Below are 24421 nucleotides of genomic sequence, written 5' to 3'. Positions count from 1 at the left end.
TAATGTGAAGTTATATCCTAACTGTGTGGAAGTCTCCTATACTAATCATATTGCAAGACTATAGTTCATAGTGTTTTGAGGAAGATTTATTCCAAATTGGTGAGTGTTCATGATGCCAACTTCCAAGGTTGTCTGTTTCCTTTCAGTAGAAACACTGGTAGAATTAGTGGAAATGTCAAAGTCAGAATTTAAGCTCCAATTTGAAGGAAGTTTCTCTGTTTACATTTATCACCAAACTATAAAAACATTTTTACTAATATAATTGAAATACAGATATGTCTGTTGACTTACTAAAGCAGATTGGAGTACTCAGTTTTTCAAACGTGCTGATGTAAATTTACTATTTTTTTGGCAAAGCTGCTCCCATTTTTTCAATCACAAAGCAAGGTAACTGAATTGTCTGTTCATAGAATTCATAGACACTTAGTTGGTAATGGAACCACTGAGCTGATTTGTTGTTTTCTTTTAAAGGTGTGTACACTCTGACTTTTTTCTTCATTTACTGAATATTGTCCACTCCTTTAAAGAGGGAGGAATGTTTTAATAAAGGACTTACCAAGTTAACAGTGTGAGGCTTATTTTTCCACTACCACCTCACTCTTTACAAGAAAGGAAGCCAACTCCAAAGGCTACATTTCATTATATATATATCTAAACCCAAAATAGATCTTGAGTTTCTAGGATTGATGATATAGCAATGCTCCTAAAGTAATCCTAGAAACTAAGCAGCCTTGTGGACAGTGTTCTGCATTGGAGTTAAAAAGCCTAGTTTTTGTTAAAGTTGTTCTTAATCTAAAATACTAGCTTGTGGGTCTTTTTCTGGGGGATCCTTATTTCCTCTGTGTGGCTTTGTTTACTGGAATTTGAAGTTGCTGTGATCTGGGACTGTTGCGTTACTTTACAGTGGGTCTTAAATCCCTCCTTGTCTCTAAGTACTGTGTGTTATGAGTGGTGTGAATAATGAGTTAAATTAAGATTCTAACAGTGCCACCTTGCAGTGAACGCTTACTGTGCAATGTAGCACATCACAGTTGTGATTGGTTTTCTTTGACATAACTTTTGTCTGTTCCATAGAGTGAAACGGGTGTTAAGGAATTTCATATAGTGCAAGTTTCAAGCAATAGCAAGCACTGGAAGCTTCAGAAATCTGTTAACATCTCTGGAGACAAAGGTGTGTATCTCCATCACCAAAATGATGGCAAGTCTAGCTTCTGGCTGATAAAAACAGTTAAAAGAATCTTACAAGGAGGTGAATTTGGCTTTTAGAATAATTAGTTTCTAATAGCTTTGTCCATTCCAAAAATACTAAAGCCCTTCTTTTGTTATATTTCATGAAATGTATGTTTACATATAACTTATTCAGACTTAATCAATTTTAGAAACAAGCTTAGTTTACAGGTAAATTATTTCTGTGATGTAGAGAAATTCATGTGTGGAGTGGCTGATAACTTTCCTCACAAGAAATATGGTTGTGTTGTGTGCCATTGCTATGCCTGATGAACTGTGCTTGTTGAATGTCATCAGTGTGTTTCCTGTTTGTGAATGTTCAAGACTTTTGTCTAAGGGACTCTGATTATGCTGAGAGTGAATAAAAAAATCTTGCCACCTTTATCTTTCAGATACTAAACTGGCTAGCAGAGAGCGAGCGAAGTTGTGTTTTAAAGCAGTGAGATGCAAAAACTCAGAAGGTAGGTTTTTTCCTGAATGTGGTAACTTTTTGAAAAAGATACTCTTTTGGATACTGTATGCTGAAGTTGTGACTTGTCATGATGCTAAAACAGTGCTTTCTCTTTTTATCCCTTAGAAAATTACATATTTGCAGATATTGTCTTTGGAAATGAACAGGTAGGTGGATGGGTACAGCTGCATATTTTGTCTTGTGTAAGGTGTCCCTGTCATGTGCAAGGACAAAGAGGTGGTAAGGTAACTTAGGCTAGCTTTACTTTGAAATCACATTACAATGCTGGCTTTTTTGCTAATGCTTTTCCTTCCATTTCAGCTCTTCGGAGTAGTTATTTTAAATATGTCCCAGCCCTTTAGTTTTCTATTAGAGGCCTGGAGATGATATATGCTTGTTCTTAATTATACTTTTACTAAGACAGGCTAAAAATTTTAATTACAGCTTATTTGAAAAACTGGAAAACTAATGGATGTTGGTCCCCGAATTTCAAAACTACTACAGGAGGTTGCAGTGAATTCAAGGAGTCTGTTTGATTTTTCTAGAAGTTTAGGATTCTAGACTACCATGCTCTTCTAATATTTCTTAAACCCACAGATATTGAATAATCCTTTCAGTAAATGATCTTGGTACTACAAATGCTTTCCCAAAACCTGAGGAAAGTAGGCGTCTTGCATTAGGTCTGAAATCTGCATAGTGGATTTAGTCAGTTGAATGACAGATTGCTTATTTTGTGCCGAGCATACATTTTTCCTGTATTTATTCAGCTTTTAAAGCCAAAGAAAACCTATTCACTGCCATTTCATTTCATAGGCATATAAATTGAAGTCAGGACTGAAAATCTGAGGTAGATGATGCCTCTGTACATTTTTAGAGTTGGAATCTGAGCTACAGGAACTTTAGCTTTCCTTGAGAACATTTTATTGCTCTCAAGGAAAGATGGGGAGGGAGTCCTCCCCTCCAAGCAGTGGCTCCAAAGGTGGATTTTTCTCCCTGGGTATCAGCATTCTGCTGGTGCAATAATTATCAGCTTTGCAACAGCATATTCTGGAAAGGCTAGCATTTTTGAAAGGGAGGGGTTGCAAAGCTGAAGTTCCTTGCTTATCTTGTTGCCTCCAACAGGACACAGTATCATTGCTGTTGCTCCTAGAAACCAGTTTCTTTGCCGGACTTTTGGTGTTGGAAGAGCTTGGTACACATGAGAGCGCAGTGTTTCTGTTTGTGCCATGTATCTCTGGGGATGTGCTGTGCACATCTGTTATCTCTGCTATTGCTAGCAAAGTGTATGTTTCTAACTTAGGTAAATAATTCTAGGTAAGCTGAGGAAAATATTAGTAAGCAAAACTGACTTTTGTGTGACTTAGTTGGATGCTTCAGCTCTCTTTAATAGATTTGATATATCACAGTAGGCTGTTTTGTGGTAATAATCAAAGCTCCTATTTCCAAGTTTGGTATTTGTAGTTCTAAACTAGCACGTTATAGTGCTGTATACCCTATATTACATTTAGTAGCCCTTTAGCTATTCTGATCTCTAACAGGTCAGGCACAGAAACCAAGCTGTCTGGCATCTTGTAGCTTTGCAAAGGGAAGCCACTGGGATAATGCAACTGAAATGCTACAATGATGAGCTAGCTCATGTTAGAGCAACTTGAGTCAGCTCACATCCTGTTCTGAACACTTTCTTCCTTTTTTTCTTTTGTAGATAATAAGTTCAGCCAGTCCTTGTGCAGACTTTTTTTTCCAGAGCTTATCTTCTGAATTTAAAAGAACACATGTGCAATCTCATACTCATGCATCTCAAAGAGCAGTGAAACAATCGTTTGATGAAACAGTCAGATTGATACAAAAATGCAGTGAAGTTGATTTGAACATTGTAGTGCTGTGGAAGGTATGTATGGTTGTGGCCTTTGTGGTAATTTGGACATCAAACATTACAGTTAGAAAATAATTCTGTGTGGTATCCTGAACTTTCAGGCATATACATTTGGAATTTATGGGTGAATTTTTTCTCCTGAAAACAATCAAACAAACTATAATGATGCCAGCAGCAAAGATATTCTTAGTATCTCTTACTGTAATAAGTGTCCCTACATTACTCTCGATGCACCCATTTCTTCTGATCTCTCTTTTAAAAGAGAAAATTATGAAATCTTAAACTAAGAGACTTGTTAATGCTTGATCTTACAGAACTGTAATAGTGACCCATTTTGTTTTGAAGAAAAGAGTCTCATTTGAAGCAGTGGAAATTGGCAGAAATATGTCATGCTAGCCTCTAAGTTTTGATCAGTACAGCATGTTCCACCTAAGTTAGGGAGCAGTCAGTAATTCTGAGTTATGAATCTTATGATAGTTCTGGTCTGCAAATGTCTTTGTATTATGTTTTGTAGGCATATGTTGTGGAAGACAGCAAGCAGCTTATTTTGGAGGGCCAGCATCATGTTGCCCTTAACACAGTTGGGAAGGAGGCCTTTTCATTTCCTCAGAAGCAGGTAATCTACTGTGAAGTTTTCCTTTACAATTGCTTCTTTCTCTAAATAGACTTAATTAATTCCCTGGTATGTAAGTGGAAGCTTTTGTAGAATCTTAACATCAGATATGTGTTATTACTAAATAATTCAGGCTGACTCCAGGTTTGCTTAGTCTTCTGTATTGAACTAGCCAGGCCCAGTTGAAACATGAGAAAAGCAATATGCAGGTAAGCATGTTGATGAACTGTTGTTGAGATAAACTCTTCTTTGGTGTTTCAGGTAGAACTAGAAACTTGTTAATGGTATGAAAGGTAATGATTATTACATAACAAAGTTAATAGTAGAATGGTGAAGTTTGTAGTTGTTTTGCTTGATGAAAGAAAACAGCATTGTAAGAAACTGGTGGCTGTCTTCTGATACATGAATTTATAACAACTATGGAAGTTAAAGATAAGGTTCTGTAAAAACATCTGTACTAAATTCAGTTTATGTGGATGAAGGAGACTAATGTGCAGAGTAAGAGGAAATAAATCTTGTGCTTGTTTAGACTTCTCCTGAGCAGCACATTGCTGTTCCCTCTTGTTTTGGCGTCATGCTTAATGTTTTTACCAATATTGTGAACATAATATATAGCTTCTAGTGAGCTCTTAAAGTTGCAGCAAAGAGTACTATGTACTAATTTTGTCAAGAAAACAATACAGGACAAATGTCTTCCTATGAATACCATGCTATAATGCAAGTAGTGAATTACTCTGAAGCTGTGCATTTGGCTTTGGTTCATCAGCCTTTAAGTATTTGTACATTGCTAAGATAATTTTTTCCCACTTAATTATTTGTGCTGTGAAATAAATGGGAATTGGCACACATGTGCTCTAGCTATGCTGAGGAGTACAAGAGGCTGTATTAATGTGTTGACAACTGCCCCCTCAGGTATTCCTGTCTGAATGTATATGTAGAACAGTAGATCACACTGTAGACATCTAAGGTTAGGAGACACAATACTGTGAGCTCCTGATCTCATCAAGTTCTGATTCTCAAATGAATAGGAAGAGAAAATAGAAATTAATCACATCTGCATCCTAAAATAAACAAATGACTGAATGGCATGGGTATGGGTAGAAATTCACATTTCTTGTTGACTGGAACTCTGTCTGTATCACAATGAATTTCAAATTAAAGAAATTGATCCTGCCACTAGCAACAGGGAGGATCTGTATGTACTCTCTATGTTTTTTGAGGAATATATGCTACTATATTAGCATTCTCTGTCTAAAATCTATTTCTCATCAGGTTTAATACAACTATCTTCATATAGATTCTACATTGATTATTGTATTCACTTCCTTGAGCGTGAGGAGCACACTTCCTTTGAAGCATTCTGTAATTTGGTTGGGAGCAAGAAAGCATCTGCATTGTCATGCAGTTGAAATCTGCTGTAAGAGTAATTGGTTGTTGAGGGTTTTTTAATAAACATGTAAATTCTGTGTCCTCATGATAACCAAAGCCCAGAGTTAGCATAAATTTTAAGAACCTGTGATCTCAGGACTGCTAAGAATTGAGAAATTGCATATCCTCACATACTAGTTTTTTTAATTGGCTCATAATAGTGTGGGGAGAGCAGATAGACTGCTCTGAGGTAGGAACTGAGGTGTAACTAATTAATTTATTTGAGCCTTTGCAGCAGTTTACTTCATTCAGTCCACATTTCAGAATTAAGACTCCCCAAAATAGAAGTAAATTAGGCTAGGTATAGAAAATAATGTACTTAATCTCTTAAGAGTTGTATACTGTCTTTGAATTATTTTGCTCTTTTAAAGTAACACAAGCAGCGAAAAGCTGGGGGGAATAGTGGTAGAAAATCCCAAACTCAAACTTTACGTCTAATTCTGTATTTTCAGTGTATGATTTTGTCTTATAAGCCTTTATTATAAGTATTAATTCTCTTAAGTCATGAACAGGGTTGGAAACTACTCTAGACTGTTTCTGATTTGCCTTGTGCTGACGGTATTGAAGTTGGTTGTTTTCTGAGGACTGGACAGCAGAGGGAGATGGAGGTGCATGCTTTTTACCAACATTTGTGGGTTATCAGTTCATAAATGATAGAGGGCTGCTCTCATCTGGGGGAGGGGGGAATAATTCCAGACTCTGAACAGGGTGTCACCTAGGTTGCAAGAGTCCACTGTCTGCATTTATTGCTGAGTTTTGTTTGTTGCTTCTCTACAGTGACTTTCTTCTTGACTTCTTTACCTTCATGGTATTGTATCCAGCAAAGGAATTTTTGTCTGTCTGGCAGACACAGACAATTATCTCCAGCCCAAGAACTGTCTTACAATGGACATTGATGAAACATGAACAAAATTCCTCTCTGCCCCCACCCCCCTCTTTATTTCTTTTAGTCGTCTGAGAAATGGCTCAGATCTTAGCCAAATGTATCAAAAATGAGATCACTTACTTTGTACTTTGGTCAGATTCTCTGTACTGGTTAGCTTCTGCTACATAGTCAGTTGTGGTGTATCTCAGATTAACTCTTTGCCCGCTTCTAAATATGTAGTTTGGATTCACAGAAGCTTCTACTACTGTTCAGGGAAACAAAGTTTCAGTAAAGCACTGTAGTGAAGAACAGGAGATTGATATTTTTCAGCATTATTATGTTTAAATTGTTCCAGCAGTTGCTGGTAGATTGGTAGTTGGATGTAGTGACATAAATTCATCCTATGTCTGTAAGATGCTGACTGAGCCACCCATGGTGATGGGTGGTTACTTCTGCTTGGGTCCTTTAATGCACAACAGGGATGTAAAACAGACAACAGGGTGCAATTATTCCTGTACCACAGTAGCATAACTTGCTATAGTATTTGATAAAATCAAGATATAACTTCTGGTTACAGTGGGGCTTGGGGAAAGGCTAAAATGTTTTTCTTGGTAAAATTTCTATATGTACTAACATATTAAGAAGCAAGTAGCAGTAAAATTCTATACAAGTTTTTTGATGCTCAAATTCATGTGCTCCTTTTCTTCCCATCTTTGTTCAAAATACAATTAGAGATACTAATCCTTTTTCATTCCAACCACTACAATAGCTATGACTTTAAAGCTGGTTTTCTGTCACGGAATACAGATGTTTTTTGTTGTTGTTTACACTAGAGGGTTTTTTTGTATAACAGAATAGCACTACTTTTGAGCATAGGCTATTGGACACAGTAGGCCTACCAGCAGATGTGATGAGCTACTTAGACTTTTATGTTCTAGACGTTTGGAGTCATAACATGTAGTGTGCTGAAGGAACATTTACAGAATATTGACTTTGTTAAAGCATGTATTTGTTTCATATAGAAATCTCTCTGGATTATATGGAAAACATTTATCTTCTTATCCTTCCTCTCATTTGTACTTTTGAAAGAATGTCCTTTGGCTAAAGGTAGGGGAAAAAATGCTAAATATAGTTTGTTGCCTGGAATCAGAAGGTGCCACAAAGTGATACATCAATAGTCACAGACAACAATATATGAAGAAAAAGAAAATCACATAAGGTGTAAGTAAAGTGAATTGCTTGCCATTTCAGGCCAAGTAATAAAAGCCTCACTTATAAATTCAACTGAGTATTTGTAAATCATGGCTAATTTCTTTCGACTGTGGTACTGTTGTAGGTTCTATTTCTCTTCTGAAACATGCTTTTTGGAATCAAGTAGTTTTAACTGAAGGTCAACTGAAGATTGCACCTGAAATACAGCTACTCTGTCTCTTCTTCTTGACGACCTCTCTGCCTTAAATTAGTGAAAGGACAAAAACTTAAAATGCATTAAACATCCAGTCACAGTTAGGGCTGTTGATTAATATTATTTCTTACTGCTCTCTTCCCTGTTTTTCTAATCTGGTGAATTCAATCCAAAAGATTCTGAAAGAAAAGTGCAGTGTAATAGGCTGGGATAGAAGTAATAGTGGAAGTAATAGGACATCTGACACACTTCTGGTTTGCAATGACTTCTCACCAATGGAAGGTGAGAAGCAGCCTAGAGGTTTGTCATTCGAATGTTGACATGTTGGGAATAGCATCCATCCTTTCCAGGTGTGCTTCAGGACTGCACACGATGTTCTGGGCTGGCCATTTAGTCCTGTGAATTAGACCGGGGCTAGCCCAAAATAAAATCCATAAAATGTGTATAGAATGGATGCAGGCAGAGAGGATAATTTTAGGTAAGACAGCTCCTTAAAATACATGCAGCTTAGTAAGTCAGCTGCAGTTTGGTTGGAAGCAGGAATTCTTGAAATGTAGGAGAGGGTAGGGTTTAAGTAACTATTTTTCCTATTACTGGAAGTGACATCTTCTGCTAGTTCAGGACTTTTTTTACAGAATATGTGGGAGGAGATGCTTGAATAAAACAGAGATTGTTGGAAGGATTTAAGACTTTCCTTAAACCACCTCAGTAGAGGAAAAGCAAAGTTCTTAAGAGTAAATCAACATCAAGAGCTGAAAAACACGTTTTTCACTCTGTTGTATCAATTAATGGAGCAGATACAGTACCAGTTTGGGAGATCTGGCTTATATTATTGTAATGAATGAAATATTACAACAAATAGTTGCAACATTTGATCTGCTGTTTTACCCATTATGGATTGCAGAGCTGAAGGTATCTGTTTTCAAATGCATTATTCTTGATATCAGTAAAATACTGTTCCTGGACTTCTCATTTCTGTAAGTTGAGAGCCAGAATGAATATAGATGAGTCACATGTTGAAGGAAGCATCTTAAAACTGAGGTTTTAAAATAGAAATTCTCAGATCTAAAATGGGAAAGGGAAAAAAGCACATCATATAGATATCTCACTCTTGTTCTACTGCTTTGATAAATTCTGCTTTTACTTATGCTTAGTTCCATTCAAGAATTTTCTGTTTAGGTTTTCTTCTGTGCTGTGCATCCTGGTCCCTCATATATGACTGAGCATGTCAGTCCTTTTGGCTATGTGTGACTTGTGGTTTATGGGGCAAATATGCTGATTTCCTGTACAACTTGGAAATCAAATTACAGTGTTTACCTTTTCCTGGTGTGCTTAAGGGCACATTGACCCAGTCTCTAAGAATATTGTTTATGAAACTAAAATCTTTAAGTTGTGTAATATTGGGTATAAAAATCTTGTAAAGGGACTGTATGTGAAGATACCATCATTTCTGTCTATCTGATGGAAAGGAAGAACTTCTGAATTTGAAAATGCATTCTAAGATATTAAGGAACGTATTATGGGTAGATCTGTCTGTTACATCTATTAAAAGATGCTTTGAATTGTTAAAATGTTGCTTTTTCAACTTTTAGCTAAGCATAATTGCAGGAGAGATCTGAAACTGGTGTGAATGACTAAAGCACCATTTTAGAAGTGTAGAGATGATTTATAGCTATTTCAATCTAGCAAAATACCAGACTCTAATGGTTAGGACTTTCTTGTAACACAAATAAGTGAAGATGTTGAGATTATTCTACTTGAATTAGAAATCTTCGGTCTAGTTTTGAGTGTATTTGTTTGAAGCTGGCCTGTGTAAATGGCTTTGGGCAACAAGAAGCTTTCTAAAAGTAGAAAACCACTTTCCAAGCACCAATTGTGCAGTTTGTAGCTCTTGGAACATAACTGAGGGAGCTGGTGCTAATGTTTGTTGTGTATTTTTAGGGGAAAACAAAAAAAGGTTTAAAATGCAGCTATAAAATGTAAAACAATAACAAAAACACACCCCTCTTCCAACCTCTTCCAGTCAAGCCTCTCTACTAGTTTGTATAGATGAGACACTCAAATTACACCAGAACTGTTTTTTGAAAGGGACAATCCTAACCATTGATGTGGCTTTCACATATGCTTAGGCTGGTTACTGGAGCTTGTGACACTTCTGGAGGTTTTGTAAAGAGCCACACTGGGTCAGCAAGCAGATTTTAGGGGTCAGAATTTTTTTTCCCCCCGCTTTTCAAAGGCAGTACTTCGCTTGGGCTGATAATCAAGGTGTTCAGCAACAAAATATCACCTGCTCAGTTCTTGATTTTTTTTTGCTTTGTTTGTGAGTATAAGGCTGTTACTGCTTGGTGTATATTCTTGAAGGGAAGGTATGAGTGCCAAGTAGGTATGGGCTTTTGGTTTGGTTTTTTTAAGGCTTGATCCAATTACACAAGCTCCAGAGTAGGGCAGGAGTTTAATGCATCTTTAAACTTAGCATTTATTAGCAGTCTTTAGGTAGCTTTCTGATCTGTATGCGCATCTTCTTGGTTATTGTTTGGAGGTCCTTAATTCTTTCCTGAACCATTCACTGGGTAAGAGAAAAATGGACTAAAAGTTGTGTCTTAGCCTTTGTTCTAGGTACAATCACAAAAAGCCTAGAGTCTGAGCAACTAAACTTGGAGAGACAGACATCTTTTCTGACTCTGACGCCAGAAGGTGGCTGAAATTAAGGCTTAGCTCTGCTGGAAAATGATTAATTTTGCTGCTTTCCAGTCCTTCATCAGAGGTGTAATATTAGAACTAAAGGTTGGAAGTATTAATAGCACTCTGCACGTTCACCAGTAAATGTTTCTGCTGCATTTCATGCTGTTCTTGTGTACTTGTGGAGGTAAATATTCGTATTTGTCTTTTGTAGGGTTTTAAAAAAATACTCGGGAATTCTGATTGGGAGGACTTGGAACAGGTAATTTACTCTAGGGCAAACTACAGTATGTAGGGTATTGCTGTGTGGTTGAAGGCAGCCTTAAAAATTGGTTGGACTATTATTTGAGGGGAGAGAATAATTTAAATGAAAACCTATAATCTCTGCTGTGTTACATGCTGTCAGTTTGCATTGTTAGATAGGGTGGGATGGAAATACCAAATAAATTCAACACTTAAAATATATTTTATTGTTACTATGGAATATCTTTTTTTCTTCTCAAAATACTTTTTGAAAAAGCTACTCTTCCTTTCAAAGGGAAGACATACAAGCCTGTGAAAACATTTGGTGTCTTCCTGGTATTATCAGCACAGTGACTAAGGCGTTCACACACATTTCCGAATGCCCGGTGTGTTTGGTTTTTAAATCAGGTTTCATTGCCTGTACTGTTTCTTTTCAACTTAAAAGGTACAATCTATCACCTTTTAATGAAAAGTATTAACTTTATTATACTGTACCAACTTACTGGTGGCTTTTTAAAAATCTTGTTTCGTGTGTTTTTAGTAGGCAGTGACATTTACTGCTGCAAATTCTTTTTTTTCCTTTCAAGATGGATTTTCTGCAGAATAGGTTCATAAGGAAGTACTAAAGGGCAGCCCTTTCCTGAATAAATCCTGCTCACAAACCAGATTAGATGATGTTGAACAGAAACGCTGCACCAAGTGCAGGCTGGTTGCAGCTTTCTGTATCACTTAATTTCTTCTGCTTTAGAGACTCATTCCTCCAAAGAGTTAGGGGGAATCCCAAGTAGTGTGTTAGAGCTTGTCTTGGGCTTTCAGCTGGGGACAAAAGGTAACTTTTCATATCTGCAACTGCTTGTTATGCAATTTCAAAGAAACTCTGTTATTCAACCCTTCTGTCAGTGTTCACATGTTCCTGTAAATTTCTGTTTGCTTTACTTTGGATCTGTTCTGGGAAACCTGTGCATTGGCTTTTCTGTTTTGAACTACCTAGGGCAGGTGATGAATTTTTTTGTTGTTAGGTACAACTGCTGAACAGGGAACAGTGTAAATGCTGTCCCTTTTCCTTAGAAGCCAAACCCAAGCACTACCAAATGACTGCAACAATAGTGTGTTTTTGTGAAACTTGCACAGATAGTGTTTTCATAAGCAACTGTGAAATCTGTCTCAAAAGAGGGTAATAGATAAATCATACCAGTTCCTCCTCCAGCATGCTTAAATGCAAACTACGTTGAAAAAAATGTGAGCTTCATGATGCTGCAGACTTGTTTCCCTTATGAGTTATAGTTCATAGTAATTGTAACTTTTGTGATTTCATTTCTGGTACCTTATGTTACTATTTTCAATGTTATTCTAAATTTGTTTCAGGAACTACCAGAAACAGTTCTCTTAAAGTTCTTTCGACCAGAAAACACACCAGTACCTGCAAGACCAACACCAGAGCAGCTTTCTAATCTTATTAAGACAAGTCTTCATTATCCAGAGTCTTTTAATCATTCTTTTCATCAAAAAAGGTTAGTGAAACATTACCTTTAGAAACTTTAAAAATATTGTTAATTAGACATAAATCCTTTTGAGAGATGCTGTGTGCGTTATGATATTAAAAGTCTGATATGCAAGTGTAAAATCTTGTTTAGTTTTTAAACTCACTGCTTCAGAAGTTTATAGGTAAAATGAAAGTTTCCTGTAAAAAAGAATGGACTGTAACACCACAGCTCACAGTTTTAATGTTAAGAAGTAATGTTATCAAACTTAGCAAAGAAGAATAGTCTGCCCCCTTTGTGTCTATTTTTGTTGTCAGAGTAAACAGTGTGATTTCTTTGAGAAGCCAGACAGAAAGAAAGCTCAAAGGAGCCGTTAATGTCTACAACATCTCACTTGCCAAGATTAGCTGCACATGGTAACAATTCAGATCACTGGGGCTTGTCTCCTGAAAGAATATCAGTATTATCTTCTCACAAAAAGCCTGGTGCTAGAGTGAATTGGTTGAAGTTTGTAAAATTGATGAGTCTTTCAAAATTGTAATGATATGAACAAACCCCCTGGCTTAAGTTTTGAGCATTCAATGGGTTGTACTTGAAACATGAAGGTACCTGTTTAGGCTTGAGTTGTTTATCTGCAAGCTCTACTGTTTTTCAGTTTTATATAACAATTAATGTACGTTGTCAAAAGAAAGGGATTTGTTTCTAAAAGCTAACATTTAAATGTTCTATAAGGTGCTATATTTTAATGGCAGTGATAAAGCATGTATTTTCCCTGTAAGACATTCAGCTCTTATTGGTTACAGTCTCAAATTGGTCTTTTCTTACAATTCAAGTTTAGGATATTTAAAGTGTTTAGGCAATGGCAAGGAATTCAAGTGACACAGATCACCTGCTGAATGCATAGAGCTATTTTAGCTGCAGTAGTTTGTGTTCCTGCCTTTAATATCTTGGGGTCTTCCTTGCTGCAGCATTATTTATAGAAACAATTATAGTAGTTGTGAACAACCAGAATATCAATTCAGTGTATTAGTTTTATTTAGTATAAAGGTCTGCATTAAGTCCAGGTATACGTGTGCTATCTGTTCTGGTTGGGCACTGTTCAGGTTATGACTTAAGGCCCAGTGTCAGCAATTCCTCTGCGGGAGGCAGTGCAGAAGAAGAGTATCCAGTCAAAGTGTGCCAACCAGAAATTCAGAAAATAGTGTACTGGACCATGTTATCCCACTCTGGAATGTCTCATGTCACACAAGCAGATTTCCTGTAAACTGAGATGGTATTTATGCTTTTTGTCTCCTTTCTCAGCTGGATGAAGGGATGTGGTAACTTCATTTGGCCCAAATAAGCCAATGCAGTTTGCCTTAATTGACAGCTTTTATTATAAGTAGCTCTAGGCAGTGTAAGTGATTACATTTCTACCTACACTGGCATAATTGACAACTACATATAAATTCTGTGTTACTGGAAATCATTTTAACTATTTAAGAGTATAATTAAGAGTATCCAAAATAAGATTTTTTTTTCTTTAATGTAGAACTGTTTCTCTTTGCAGCCTCTGTCTGGTACCTGTCACTCTTCTGCTTTCCAATTGCTCCCAGGCTGTTGTAGATGTGATGATTGATTTGCGGCATAAACCAGCAAGGTAGTGTGCAGATGTTAATAAACCAATATTTTTAAAGAACCCTTCCTAGCTTGGGGAGTCTTGTAATATTTTAACTATATTGAATATCTAGAATAGGATTTTTTCAACAGTGGCTTCTTTGAAAGAATGGAAGTTGATAAAGGGCTTGTGAAATTAACTGTGAGTCTTCAGTCTCTGCTAAGACAGGGCCTTTAATTGTGATTCTTGAGTAGTTAAAACTCGGCAGATCTTTCCAGATAAAGGGAAATGCTTTTCCACTGGTGAAATAGGAGCTTCACCAGCATTTATTAAACATAAGTTGTTAGGTTTTCATTTTTAAAATTCTGGGTAATTTGTAGACGACAACTTTCTCTCTCAATTTGGCTTTGTGTAAAATTTTGGAGAACCTTGGATATTTTTAAGACTTCCTCTAGGTTTAGCAGCTGATTCTTATGAGTGCCTTTTTGCTCAGTACTGTAGTAGTATGTGGGAAAATATTATCATTGAGGAAGTGTTCATGAGTTGCTTCTAAAAGTTTCACTGAAGATTTTTTGTGGGATAGACAATTCATTACCATGATATCTATACCATTGTAATTCTGCCACTTCTGTTTAAACAAGGCAACTTCAATTCATGATTAATGCAGGTGACAGCTCCCCTTCGGCCCTCTTGGGTATAATACTACCTAGTCTGTTTGCCACCAGGAAGGGGAAGAAAGATTGTGAAGACATTGCAGGGGCTTAGTCATGGGTGAGCAGTGGCTTCTTGCCACCAGTCCGTGGAGTCAAGTAAGATTTTAAAAGCCCAGAGCCCAATACAGAGGTTCAGAAATGGAAGACAGAAAATTTAAGTGTGGTTTACTTCTCAGGTACAGTTAGGGAGCCATTTACCGATCTGTTTTTTCACAAGATGGTCATATTGTGTTACATTGGTAGACATGTCCTAAGACGGTGTACTCCTCATGTACCTTGAAACTGCTTAAAAAGAAAGCCCCCACACGCTCTCTCCTAATGTGTCAGTGCAATGTCTCTAAAGCAGTGTATGTCCATTTTGACTATTCCTGTGTGACATGCAGTCTGATTCAACTCTAGCTCATGGGACAGACCTAAGAATGACTGAGACAGGAATTCCTTAAACTATGACAATTTGAATATTGTTACTACATTTAGTGTTAGTGTTATGTGCCAGTTATGTAGAAAGCTGAGAATACACTGAGTTTTTCATTATGCATCTGTGTGTAATTAATGTCCTGTGTATAGTGTACAGTACATTAGGAACCAAAGAAACGCATTAAATGTTTGTAATGATTCATATGAGCTAAGGGGAGAGCCACTCTAAGGATTTTTAAGTGAGACTGAGAACATTAAAAAATATTTGATAAGACTCAGAGTTAAATTGACCTGATGGACAGACATAAACATCCTGAAATTTACCCAAGGGTACCCTAGGTACTGTGAGTCTGCATGTATTTATGTATTTGTGGGAACGGGTGTGAGTGGATAGGGATGTAGTAGGAAAGAAGACAGACACAGGTGATCTTTTTTTTTAAGTTGTATTACAGTATCTCAATAAAATGTTAAGTGGAGTTCTGTCTGTAGCTGTGATGTCAGCTGTTAATCCTTGCAAAGTCCAGCTTTGTCTTGCTAGAAAACCTGCTCTTAAAGATAAGGAGGGTTTGCAGAACAAGGACAGCAGTATGCATTTGAGGAAGGCAGTGATTTAAGGGTAGTGATTGTAGGCAAGCAGTCAAAAAGACTCAGCAACATCAAAGACAAATGGCACTTGGCACTCATCCAAGGAGAACCAGAATAATAGCATAAGTTCCCTACTGACTTCTGAAAAATTTCTAGAAAGTATCAATCTTTGTAAGCGCCTGGTGAGGGGGACACAGTGCATTCTGAAATCTTAGAAAAACTTGGAGGAAATCCTGTAAATTGGTAATACATACTTCAAGTGCAGAGAATTAACATTTTTTTCCTTTTTGTTTTCAGCTCCGAAGCACTAGAAATACATGGATCTTTTACATGGCTTGGGCAAACACAGTACAAGCTTCAACTTAAAGGCCAGGAGGTCTATAGCTTGCAGCTCAAGGCTTGCTTCGTTCATACAGGGGTCTATAACCTTGGAACCCCCAGAGTATTTGCCAAGCTCGTGGACCAAGTTACTTTGTTTGAAACAAGTCAGCAGAACTCCATGCCTGCACTGATTATTATCAATAATATCTGACCACTTCCTGAAAAAAAAAAAAGGCATTTCACAAAAACACAAAGAAAAAATAAATGGGATTCTTTTCTTACATTGCTGGTTGACATTTTGCTGCAGTTTTTTTGAAATAGCACCTCAGACATCTAACTTGTTACTAAAGATCGTGTAGAAAAGAAAATAGCAAAATATTCAGATGACTTGTCAGTTTGTTTCTCCATGCAATGCACGTTGGACTGAACATACGTTTATCCTTTTATAATGTATTTCTTCTCTGGTAATTAAGATACTCATAACATAAAATACTCTAACTGCAGATCTGAACATACTTGTATGTCCAATGCCCTGTCAAAAATGCAGCTTGACTGCTGTTACAACTTCCAGCATGGTGTGTTTAATATTTGTGGCTGTATTAGGATATGATTCAGGAAGAAAACCTCATTGGCTTTTTCCTGTCTGAAGCCATTAGTCATGGTAAATCCCAGCCTTACTGTGAAGTTCAATAAGGTCTCTCAATTCCATTTCTGATTCTCGGTTCTTTAGTTAAAGATTTTGGTTTCATATTTATGGAAGCTGGTGACTTTTCAAGGTTTACATAAAAGTCCACCTAGGGTGTTTAAAAAAATTTTGAACCAGTTTGAGTATTTTCTCATTCATCTCAAAACAGAATGCACTATTTCACAACCATGAGATTGTCATTTAAATTGTCACTTACTTTATTATGTAACTATAACAACTGATCTGTTAAAAAAAAAATCTACTCAAGATTTTCAAGAAATGTATTATATTTATAACAAAAGTACTGTAAATAGAATAAAGCATACACCATATTCACTGTATGGACTAGTGGTCTTTTTGCTTCCCTTTGCATACAGCTGTAGCAATCCACAGGTGCTGCTGCTACCACAGGACAGTGCTGGTGTATGGGGCAGTGCATCTACCTTCTGATGCATTTTATTCTTATTAGGTAAGGCTTCCAGTTTTACTTGTGTTTGGTACTACTGCATGACTGTCTCCAGGACTTTAGACTTCCTGAAAGTCTTGGAGCCTATTCACAGTACATAACCTTTCATAGTCAAACTTAATAGGACTGTGGATCATGTTACTAAATCAATAGAATACTGAAATATTCTCTGTCCATGAATATGTTGCCTCAGGTCCTTTTCTGCTGATGTACAGCTTGAAAGAATAATCTGAAAGGTTCTCAGCATTGTAGCCTTAAGCTGTGTCATCACTGCTTTTTCTGTCTTACACCCATTTAGGGAAAGAAAAGTCATTATCGATGCCATTCAGCTGTGCTCTGTAGACCACAGTGTTCTAAGTCACAGTTGGTGTATATTTTAGGACAGCCTGTCCGAAGTAGGTTATCAAGAGCATCATGTTTAGAAGGTGGATGAAATAAGAGAGACCCTGTAGAGAGAATTGAGCTTCTCTGATGGAGGCTGGAGGTGGTACAAATGGCAACTCACAGTGAGATCCAGCTCTTGAGCAGTGACTGGCAGGTAAAAAGCAAGTGAGAGTTGGAGAATCTCTGAATGACAGAGCAGTGAGATGAGATGATGCAGGGCAGAGCAGCTCCTGGAGCTTCTCAGCACTGCAGACCCAAATGCGTAATCTCTGACGCTCACCTGTGCGTCCGAGCCATCTGTGATTCATCAGTCTGAGACTCAGCAGGAGTTGTGGGTGTCTGAGGGAGGAGGGTCCTTGGTAACCTGCTTTTCTGGATTTCAAATATAACGGTGGAGCTTTTCCTTTCTTGGAATTGCAGTAGAATGGTTAGCTGGAGACATGCTCTTTGTCTCTCCTGGTGTGTCATTAGAAATTCTAGGTGTGTCTTTGGGAGCTGTAAAAATCAGTATGATTGCTTAGGAGAGGAACTAGCATGGAAGTAGAGCTAAACATGCCTCCTTAGTGCATTCTCACAAGGGAAGCTCTGTGCCCACATTGTGGACTTCCAGTGATGATGGAAAACAGTTCTATTGAAATGAAAATTAATCTTGTCTTGCTATTGAGTAAATAAGTAATCTGCAAAGGCATGCTTGTGCTTCTGTCACAGCAATGTTGTGGCTCACAATAGATCATAATATCACATCTTACTTTTGAGATAGCTAGAAAAAGCTCTCAAAGACAATGAGATCCAAGGGTTCTTTTCTGTGCTAGGAATCTACCAAATTTTTCTTTCTTGCTACATTTGTAACTTAAAACCATGAAACTTACCAAGCTGGAGGTTTTGGTGAAAAATAAAACGCCCTGTTTCAGTCTGGGGAATATGGGAACAATTCTATCTTGTATTACTTAAAATCCAGAAATAATTCCATATACTAATATACATAAAAGTAGGCTTTTCTTTTGAGCTGAGTAACCAATAAACCTTTTCCTGAGATGAGGTGAATTCTGCCATCCCTTCCATACTTCATGGCATGTGTTTCTCCATCTTTTGCTAGGGGAATTCAGGTGGTTTTAAGCTGCTTTGCCAAAATTTGCTGAAATGCTGCACTGGCAGATTACTATATTGTGGAATGCAAATCTGGAGTCATAGGGTTTTACAGAGTCAGAGTCTGTGAGTCCTGTAGGAGATGACTATGGTAACATAGCAAGGTCTTGTGCTTTTACTTGTCTCAAACAGCAATCCCCATCTGCTTCCTCAAAAATAGTAGAAATCATTCTAAATGAAGTATTCCTCTTATATTTTTAATATTGTGTACTTGTCTTGGCTGAAATTAGGACAGTATTCTATTCTAAAATTGTTTTGAAGGGATGGTTATGCTGATAAAGCTGTGGAGTTCTCTGAATTTGTTGCCTTGTCTTGTAACCTAAATTTTTCTATCCTACAAAACAGGAAAAACTATCGTAACTTTAATACTTAAATTACATATGGACAGAAACTCACTTTGTCTTTATCTGAAATGACATTTTTAAAATCCTGTTGAAATATTGGGTAATGGAATAATGACTTTACTAGCAATAAATATCTAAAAGTTTGTAGCAAAAGCAGTATTAATTGTTTACCTTTGTAAACAAAATGTCCATTTACTTACTCTTGTGGTTGATGTAGTTTTAATTTATTATTGCTGTCTTACTAGAAAAGTGACTGGCAAATTACATATAAAATCCATTCCTGCCATGCTTTAAGACAGCTAATATTTTCCTGATACTCAGCAGGTGTGAAAACCTGTGCTCCCTAGGAGCTGGTTACAATTCCAGTTTGGTTGCTGGTTGCAATTTGAAAGTTTGAAGATAATTGGTCTCTGCCACAAAGTCTGACTTGATACCAATTAATACAAAATCCACTGAAGTCCCCTTTATTTAAATACAGGTTTGTGAAATTTAAAGTCTGCCAGGTTTCTGAAATCATTCGCTTGTCCTGGAAAGACGGTACAGTGAAACAAGTAGGACTATACACATAGGGTCAGTGAAAAATTTAGCATGAAAGATGAGGGGGAAAAAATAAATACAATTATCTTTTTGGATTTCAAAATAATAAAACATTAACTTTCTAAGTAGAAAAAGGGCACTGAACCAGTTTATCCATTACATTTTTATAACATTTTTTTCCAAAATAAAAGGAAATTTCTCTTAATAGATTTCCCAGAGACTTCTAAAAATTCCACCCAATATAACTTTTTAATCCTGGTTTTTTTACAGTGATAAATGAGATAGAGAGTATGTAAAAAATCAAGAGCAAAATCAGAAACACTGACTGTGATGCCCAAAAAGGTTGTTAGTTTTTGGGAAAACTACTATAGACATGCACCGGGAAGGTTTTGGATAAATTGCAAAAACTGAGATGTACCCACTACAATGGCTTTAAAGATATGACCATTATAGGGAGGGAAAATAAACTTATTATTCTCTCTATCAAGACTTGATACTTGACTGAGGACAGATTCAGCAACTCATAGCAACCTTTTGGTATCATTCAAAGATTCAGGTAGAAATAGCAGGAAGGAAAAATAATGTAAGGAGAGGTCAGTTCTGTGTTTAGAAACTTCTCAATAGAAGATCTGAACATCTGTTTTTCTCCCACTGAGTCTTTACACAGAAAGCCAGATAGTGTTCCTTATTATCCCTCATGTCGTGGGTCATTGGTAATTATTGCTGTTTCAGGATCCAAGACTGGAAACTAACAAAGGAAATGAGCACCAATTAATTTCCAGCTTTGATAGTAACTAGTTTTTGCTCAGGTACAAATGCTCTAGTGACCTGTGCCTTGAACCATCAGCTTTCCCCCCAAAAAACTTTAGTTTCATTTACTAAATAATTTCATTATGTTTTTGAACAAGTTCTAAGTATTAGGAAATTCTACTGTTTCTGGAAGCATAAACTTAGCTGCACTTTAATTTCATTTTTGTGGTAGGATTTTGCCAAGTCCAGTAGCAGAATAGAGAGGTTCAAAGTAACTGTTCTTTGGCAGTCACTCAAATTGTCTGCTGCTCCAGAAGAAATACATAAGATTCCAAGATAAAAATAGAAGAATTTCAAGTTTGGATTCACTGACATAGTGAATTTCAGCAGAAATAATACTTGATACCCAGGGCCATTGTGGATCCCACTGCATGGGCTGTATTTTGAGCTCTTACCAGATTTCTTTCCCTGTGTAACACAGAGACACACATGTATAGCTTGATTGTTAAGATAAAAAGGTAATATGATTAAGTTGTGAGAAAAATTCTGTGAAAGTTCTAGAGTGACTGGAACACACCTATGCCCTGGGAAAGAGGATAGTGTATAATTAGAATAATGAAAATGAAAAATAAAAAAAAGTTGGTTTTCATTATTTAAATCCAGGGTCACAATAACCACACAATATAAAGAATCTGGGTACTATACCAAAGCTTTCTTACTGATCTAAAGTTAAAATTTCCCTGTTCTGACTAAACTACAGAAACAACATTTTCATTATTCTTCAGCTGTAAATGTAAGTACAGCTGCCTTACTGAAAAGCCATCACCCTGCCTATGAGACTGCCTGGAGGATGAAACCATGTGGTGCAATGACAGCCACAGTCAGATTAATGGGGGCAGAACTTTTAATATTAAAGATTGCCTTTAATTCAGAATCTACTGTGACACAGAGCTGTCTACACCAAAGGTGTCACCCAGCCCAGGTGTATCAGAAGTCAGGTCACTGAATTGCAATGAATACAGTAGAGACTCCTGGGTGTTCTTCATTTATTACACTCTTGCTCCAGTGAGATGAGGGATTATTTCTGAGTGTACTAAAATATAAAGATCTCTGCAGTAATGGAAATCCACTGAGAGAACTTCAGTCTTTCTTCATATGCACATTGCCTTTTCTTCAGTCCCTTGAACAATTTCATGGAAAAAATTACTCTTATAGAGTAAAAGCTAGGCTGGAACAGAAGATAATTTTTTCAACACTTCTGTTTTTAAAACTGTGAATACAGGTTAAACACTGAGTGTTTCCTTATCCTATTTAACTCAAGATTTATTTACTACACATTTCTATTTTACAAGACTAAATAATTAATTTGTAAAATGTCACTTGGTTAATGAGTTTCACTAATTGCTTAGTGGTAGCTGAAGAAGTGGAAAAATGAACACAGTTTAAAAACTGTTGCTTATAGACTATAGCAGTGTATAAATCAATTCAGCTGATGCTTGCAAATGTTATTCCTGTGGATTTTCCTCTTTGTAAGTTAGAATAGATGTATTGTTCTCCTCTTGATTATTGTGGCATAGTTCCTTTCTCTGTTTCCTCCAGGGTGATGAAAATTCTGCTAAAAAAAAAAAAGAAAAAAGAAAACATGACTGTTCCTATAGATTTTTACTTACTGAGGGAAATAACTTAGTGATGATCATTAAACAGCTGCCCCGTGATCCCCAGGTACTTTGAAGCCCTAGGATGAGAGAGGTATTTCTGTCTGTAGAGGAAGTAAGAACCCCTTCTGACCAAAACCAGAAATACTTCCTGAAATTCACAGGCAACATATTTCTTGGTATCCTCATGAAGAAAGCATCAGTGATAGACCCAGCTTCCCTCACTTGTCAGTGCAGATGCTGTTGTTGGGGACATGCCAGAGGGAGGGACAAAAGTGTACTCAGGACATGGGCTCCACTTCTTATAGCTGCTGACACCAGGGTTGTATTAGGTGCATTTATTTTTAGTGGCAGTTAGCCTGAAGCTCTTGAACCCTGGAGATGCTTTGAAAATATCAGGTTTTTGTGATCTGCACTGGTAGCTCTCACAATGTTGGGGAAATACTTGAAAACATGATTTGCTTGTACCAAGAGTTCTGCAGCCATGAGACAAGTTTAAAAAATGGACCAACAAACAACCCCCAAAAAACAACAAAAAAACCTCTATAAAAACTCATCCCAATTGTAGTGCCATGGGCAACTAGAGGGAGCTGCCAGAGAGAGAAAAGGGCAGTGGCAGTTCAAAGCACTTCTGGCTCTGCTTGGGAGGATCAGTGGGAGGCCTACAAGAGAAGACTATCCCAGAAAGTTTTCCTGCTGTGACAGAACTGATTGAACATGTCAGTCAGGTTAAGAGAACAAGACTCAGGAATCAGAGTGATATTGTTTTTCATTTTAACATCTGTCCTCAAGGATCACAGCTTTTATTTTCCAGATCACAGAAGGGAGATGTCACTGCCTTAGAGGTTCATGTTCTCTTTCTGGCTGCTTTTCAAATCCACTCTCTTCATCTGTAGGTCACATGAGTGCTAAGCATTCTGGATGAATTGTATCCTCAGATGTACTAAAAACACTATTAAATTTATTTGTTCTGTTATCAATGCAAATTAGAGCAGAGTATCTTGTTAACTTACTGAAATGCCACTTAGAAGTACATATATTTTTAGAGGAATATCTAGAACTTTTTTAATAATGGATCTGTAAATGATTGCAAGGAGGTAGAGAATAATTTATTGTTGCTTGTCACCACATTTTTTCCTACCACAACAAGACTTTTTTTTTACTCTGCAAGCCAGAGTTCAGCAAATATGTGTGGGTGTTGAACATACTGCTGAGAATAGTTTACTTTTGTTTACTCTTTTATGTAACTGGCTATGGGCTAGAATTTCTCAGAAGTCTTGGTAGGTATATTCAGCATTTTACAATAAAATTTCTGAGTGTGAAATTTGACATTCATGAAGGTTGCCATGAAAACTGATTCTTTTCCTTAGCATGGGGAAATGCCAATTAAAACCAGGATGTTTAAATCTCTTTCAGTGGAGGTCTTTGCACGGTGGTGTGTCTCTGTTACACAAGACTAACAAGAATGTGTGCATTGGGATGACAGTGGAAGGGCAGATATGTAGTGGAAACCTTCTTCGCTGTGCTACCATCCTCTTCCTCACTTTGGCTTCATTAAATATTGGTGGAAATGAGAAGCAGTAGTGAGGGAGCAGCTTTGTGGCTTTTTTCCCCCCCTCCTTTACAATGAAAACTTGTGCATTTAGGTGTGTTGGTTTGAAACCAACATCCTTTCTCTGAGTTGATGCTCTGCCTGTGCTGTCAGTGCTCTGTATCCCAGTGAGAGTGAGGAGAGCGTGACAGGAGGTTCCAGCCTTGTGGAATCACTGCATCACCAAGCAGGTCTGGAGGAAGAGTATGGGAAAAAAAAGATCAGCTCCTGCTCTTTGGCTGATCACATGAACAATCCCAGAGTGAGCTGTGGGACCAACACACCCGCACTGGCACCCTCAGGGCAGATGAGACAGCAGTTCAGAAACTCCTCCTTGCAAAAGTAGTTTAGAAGGAACTTAGCTACTAAGAGCAAGTTGCTAAATTCCAACACTTCAGTGGTCAATGAAATGAGGACTGTGTTATCCACATCCTTAATCAGGGCAGTTTACCAAACAGAATTGTCTCCTGTGAGTATAGTTGGTTCTGTTCATTAAGAATGCCCTGCATCAACTATCTTAGTAAAAATCCTGTATGTTGCTGTAGACAGTTAAGTTTGTTAAACAGGTCATTATTCCTGTCAGGGGTGTTCAGTCATGTGTGGCTGCTTATCATTGTACAGTCAGTCTGGTGTTTCTTATACAGCACCTGTATGAGGGATGCATTGATCAGTGCAGCGTTTCCAAAGACACAGAGAGGAGAAATGACAGCACTGACAGCACTGGTTCCTGACTGAGGAGAAAAAAGTCAATGTCTCCATTTCAAAATTCTGCTTTTACACACTGATAGTACAAAACAAACTGTTTGACACATTACTGTTGGAAACCACTGATTAAGAGAATGTCTGTGTCTCTGAAATTAATTGAAGTTTGCTATATTTCTTTAGGATCAGGGACAAAAATGCCTAAGTCCATATTCTCATTCTACTAAGAAAAAATGCACTCTATCCCATCTGCAAGTAGGACA

The 24421-nt window shown here is 37.2% G+C and overlaps 1 protein-coding gene across 4 annotated transcripts in view; it reads left to right on the top strand.

The window, feature by feature from the left end:
* The window catches only part of TRAPPC8 (trafficking protein particle complex 8), a 51691-nt gene extending 34767 nt beyond the window's left edge, over nt 1–16924 (top strand). For 2 of the 4 annotated variants that reach the window (XM_030969800.1, XM_030969797.1), the window contains 9 exons: nt 1075–1171; nt 1620–1688; nt 1805–1845; nt 3381–3566; nt 4066–4167; nt 10756–10803; nt 12150–12295; nt 13815–13904; nt 15875–16924. In XM_030969800.1, the coding sequence (XP_030825660.1) occupies nt 1075–1171; nt 1620–1688; nt 1805–1845; nt 3381–3566; nt 4066–4167; nt 10756–10803; nt 12150–12295; nt 13815–13904; nt 15875–16109 (1014 nt within the window). In that variant the 3' untranslated portion in view covers nt 16110–16924. The remainder of the gene's footprint in view (nt 1–1074; nt 1172–1619; nt 1689–1804; nt 1846–3380; nt 3567–4065; nt 4168–10755; nt 10804–12149; nt 12296–13814; nt 13905–15874) is intronic. The other 2 variants (XM_030969808.1, XM_030969798.1) reach the window with 1 other exon arrangement.
* The last annotated feature ends 7497 nt before the right edge of the window (nt 16925–24421 follow it).

The sequence above is a fragment of the Camarhynchus parvulus genome, chromosome 2, assembly GCF_901933205.1.
Source record: "Camarhynchus parvulus chromosome 2, STF_HiC, whole genome shotgun sequence".
Classification (NCBI taxonomy): domain Eukaryota; kingdom Metazoa; phylum Chordata; class Aves; order Passeriformes; family Thraupidae; genus Camarhynchus; species Camarhynchus parvulus.
Note: the sequence above shows the minus strand (reverse complement) of the source record. Positions and strands in the feature narration are given on the sequence as shown.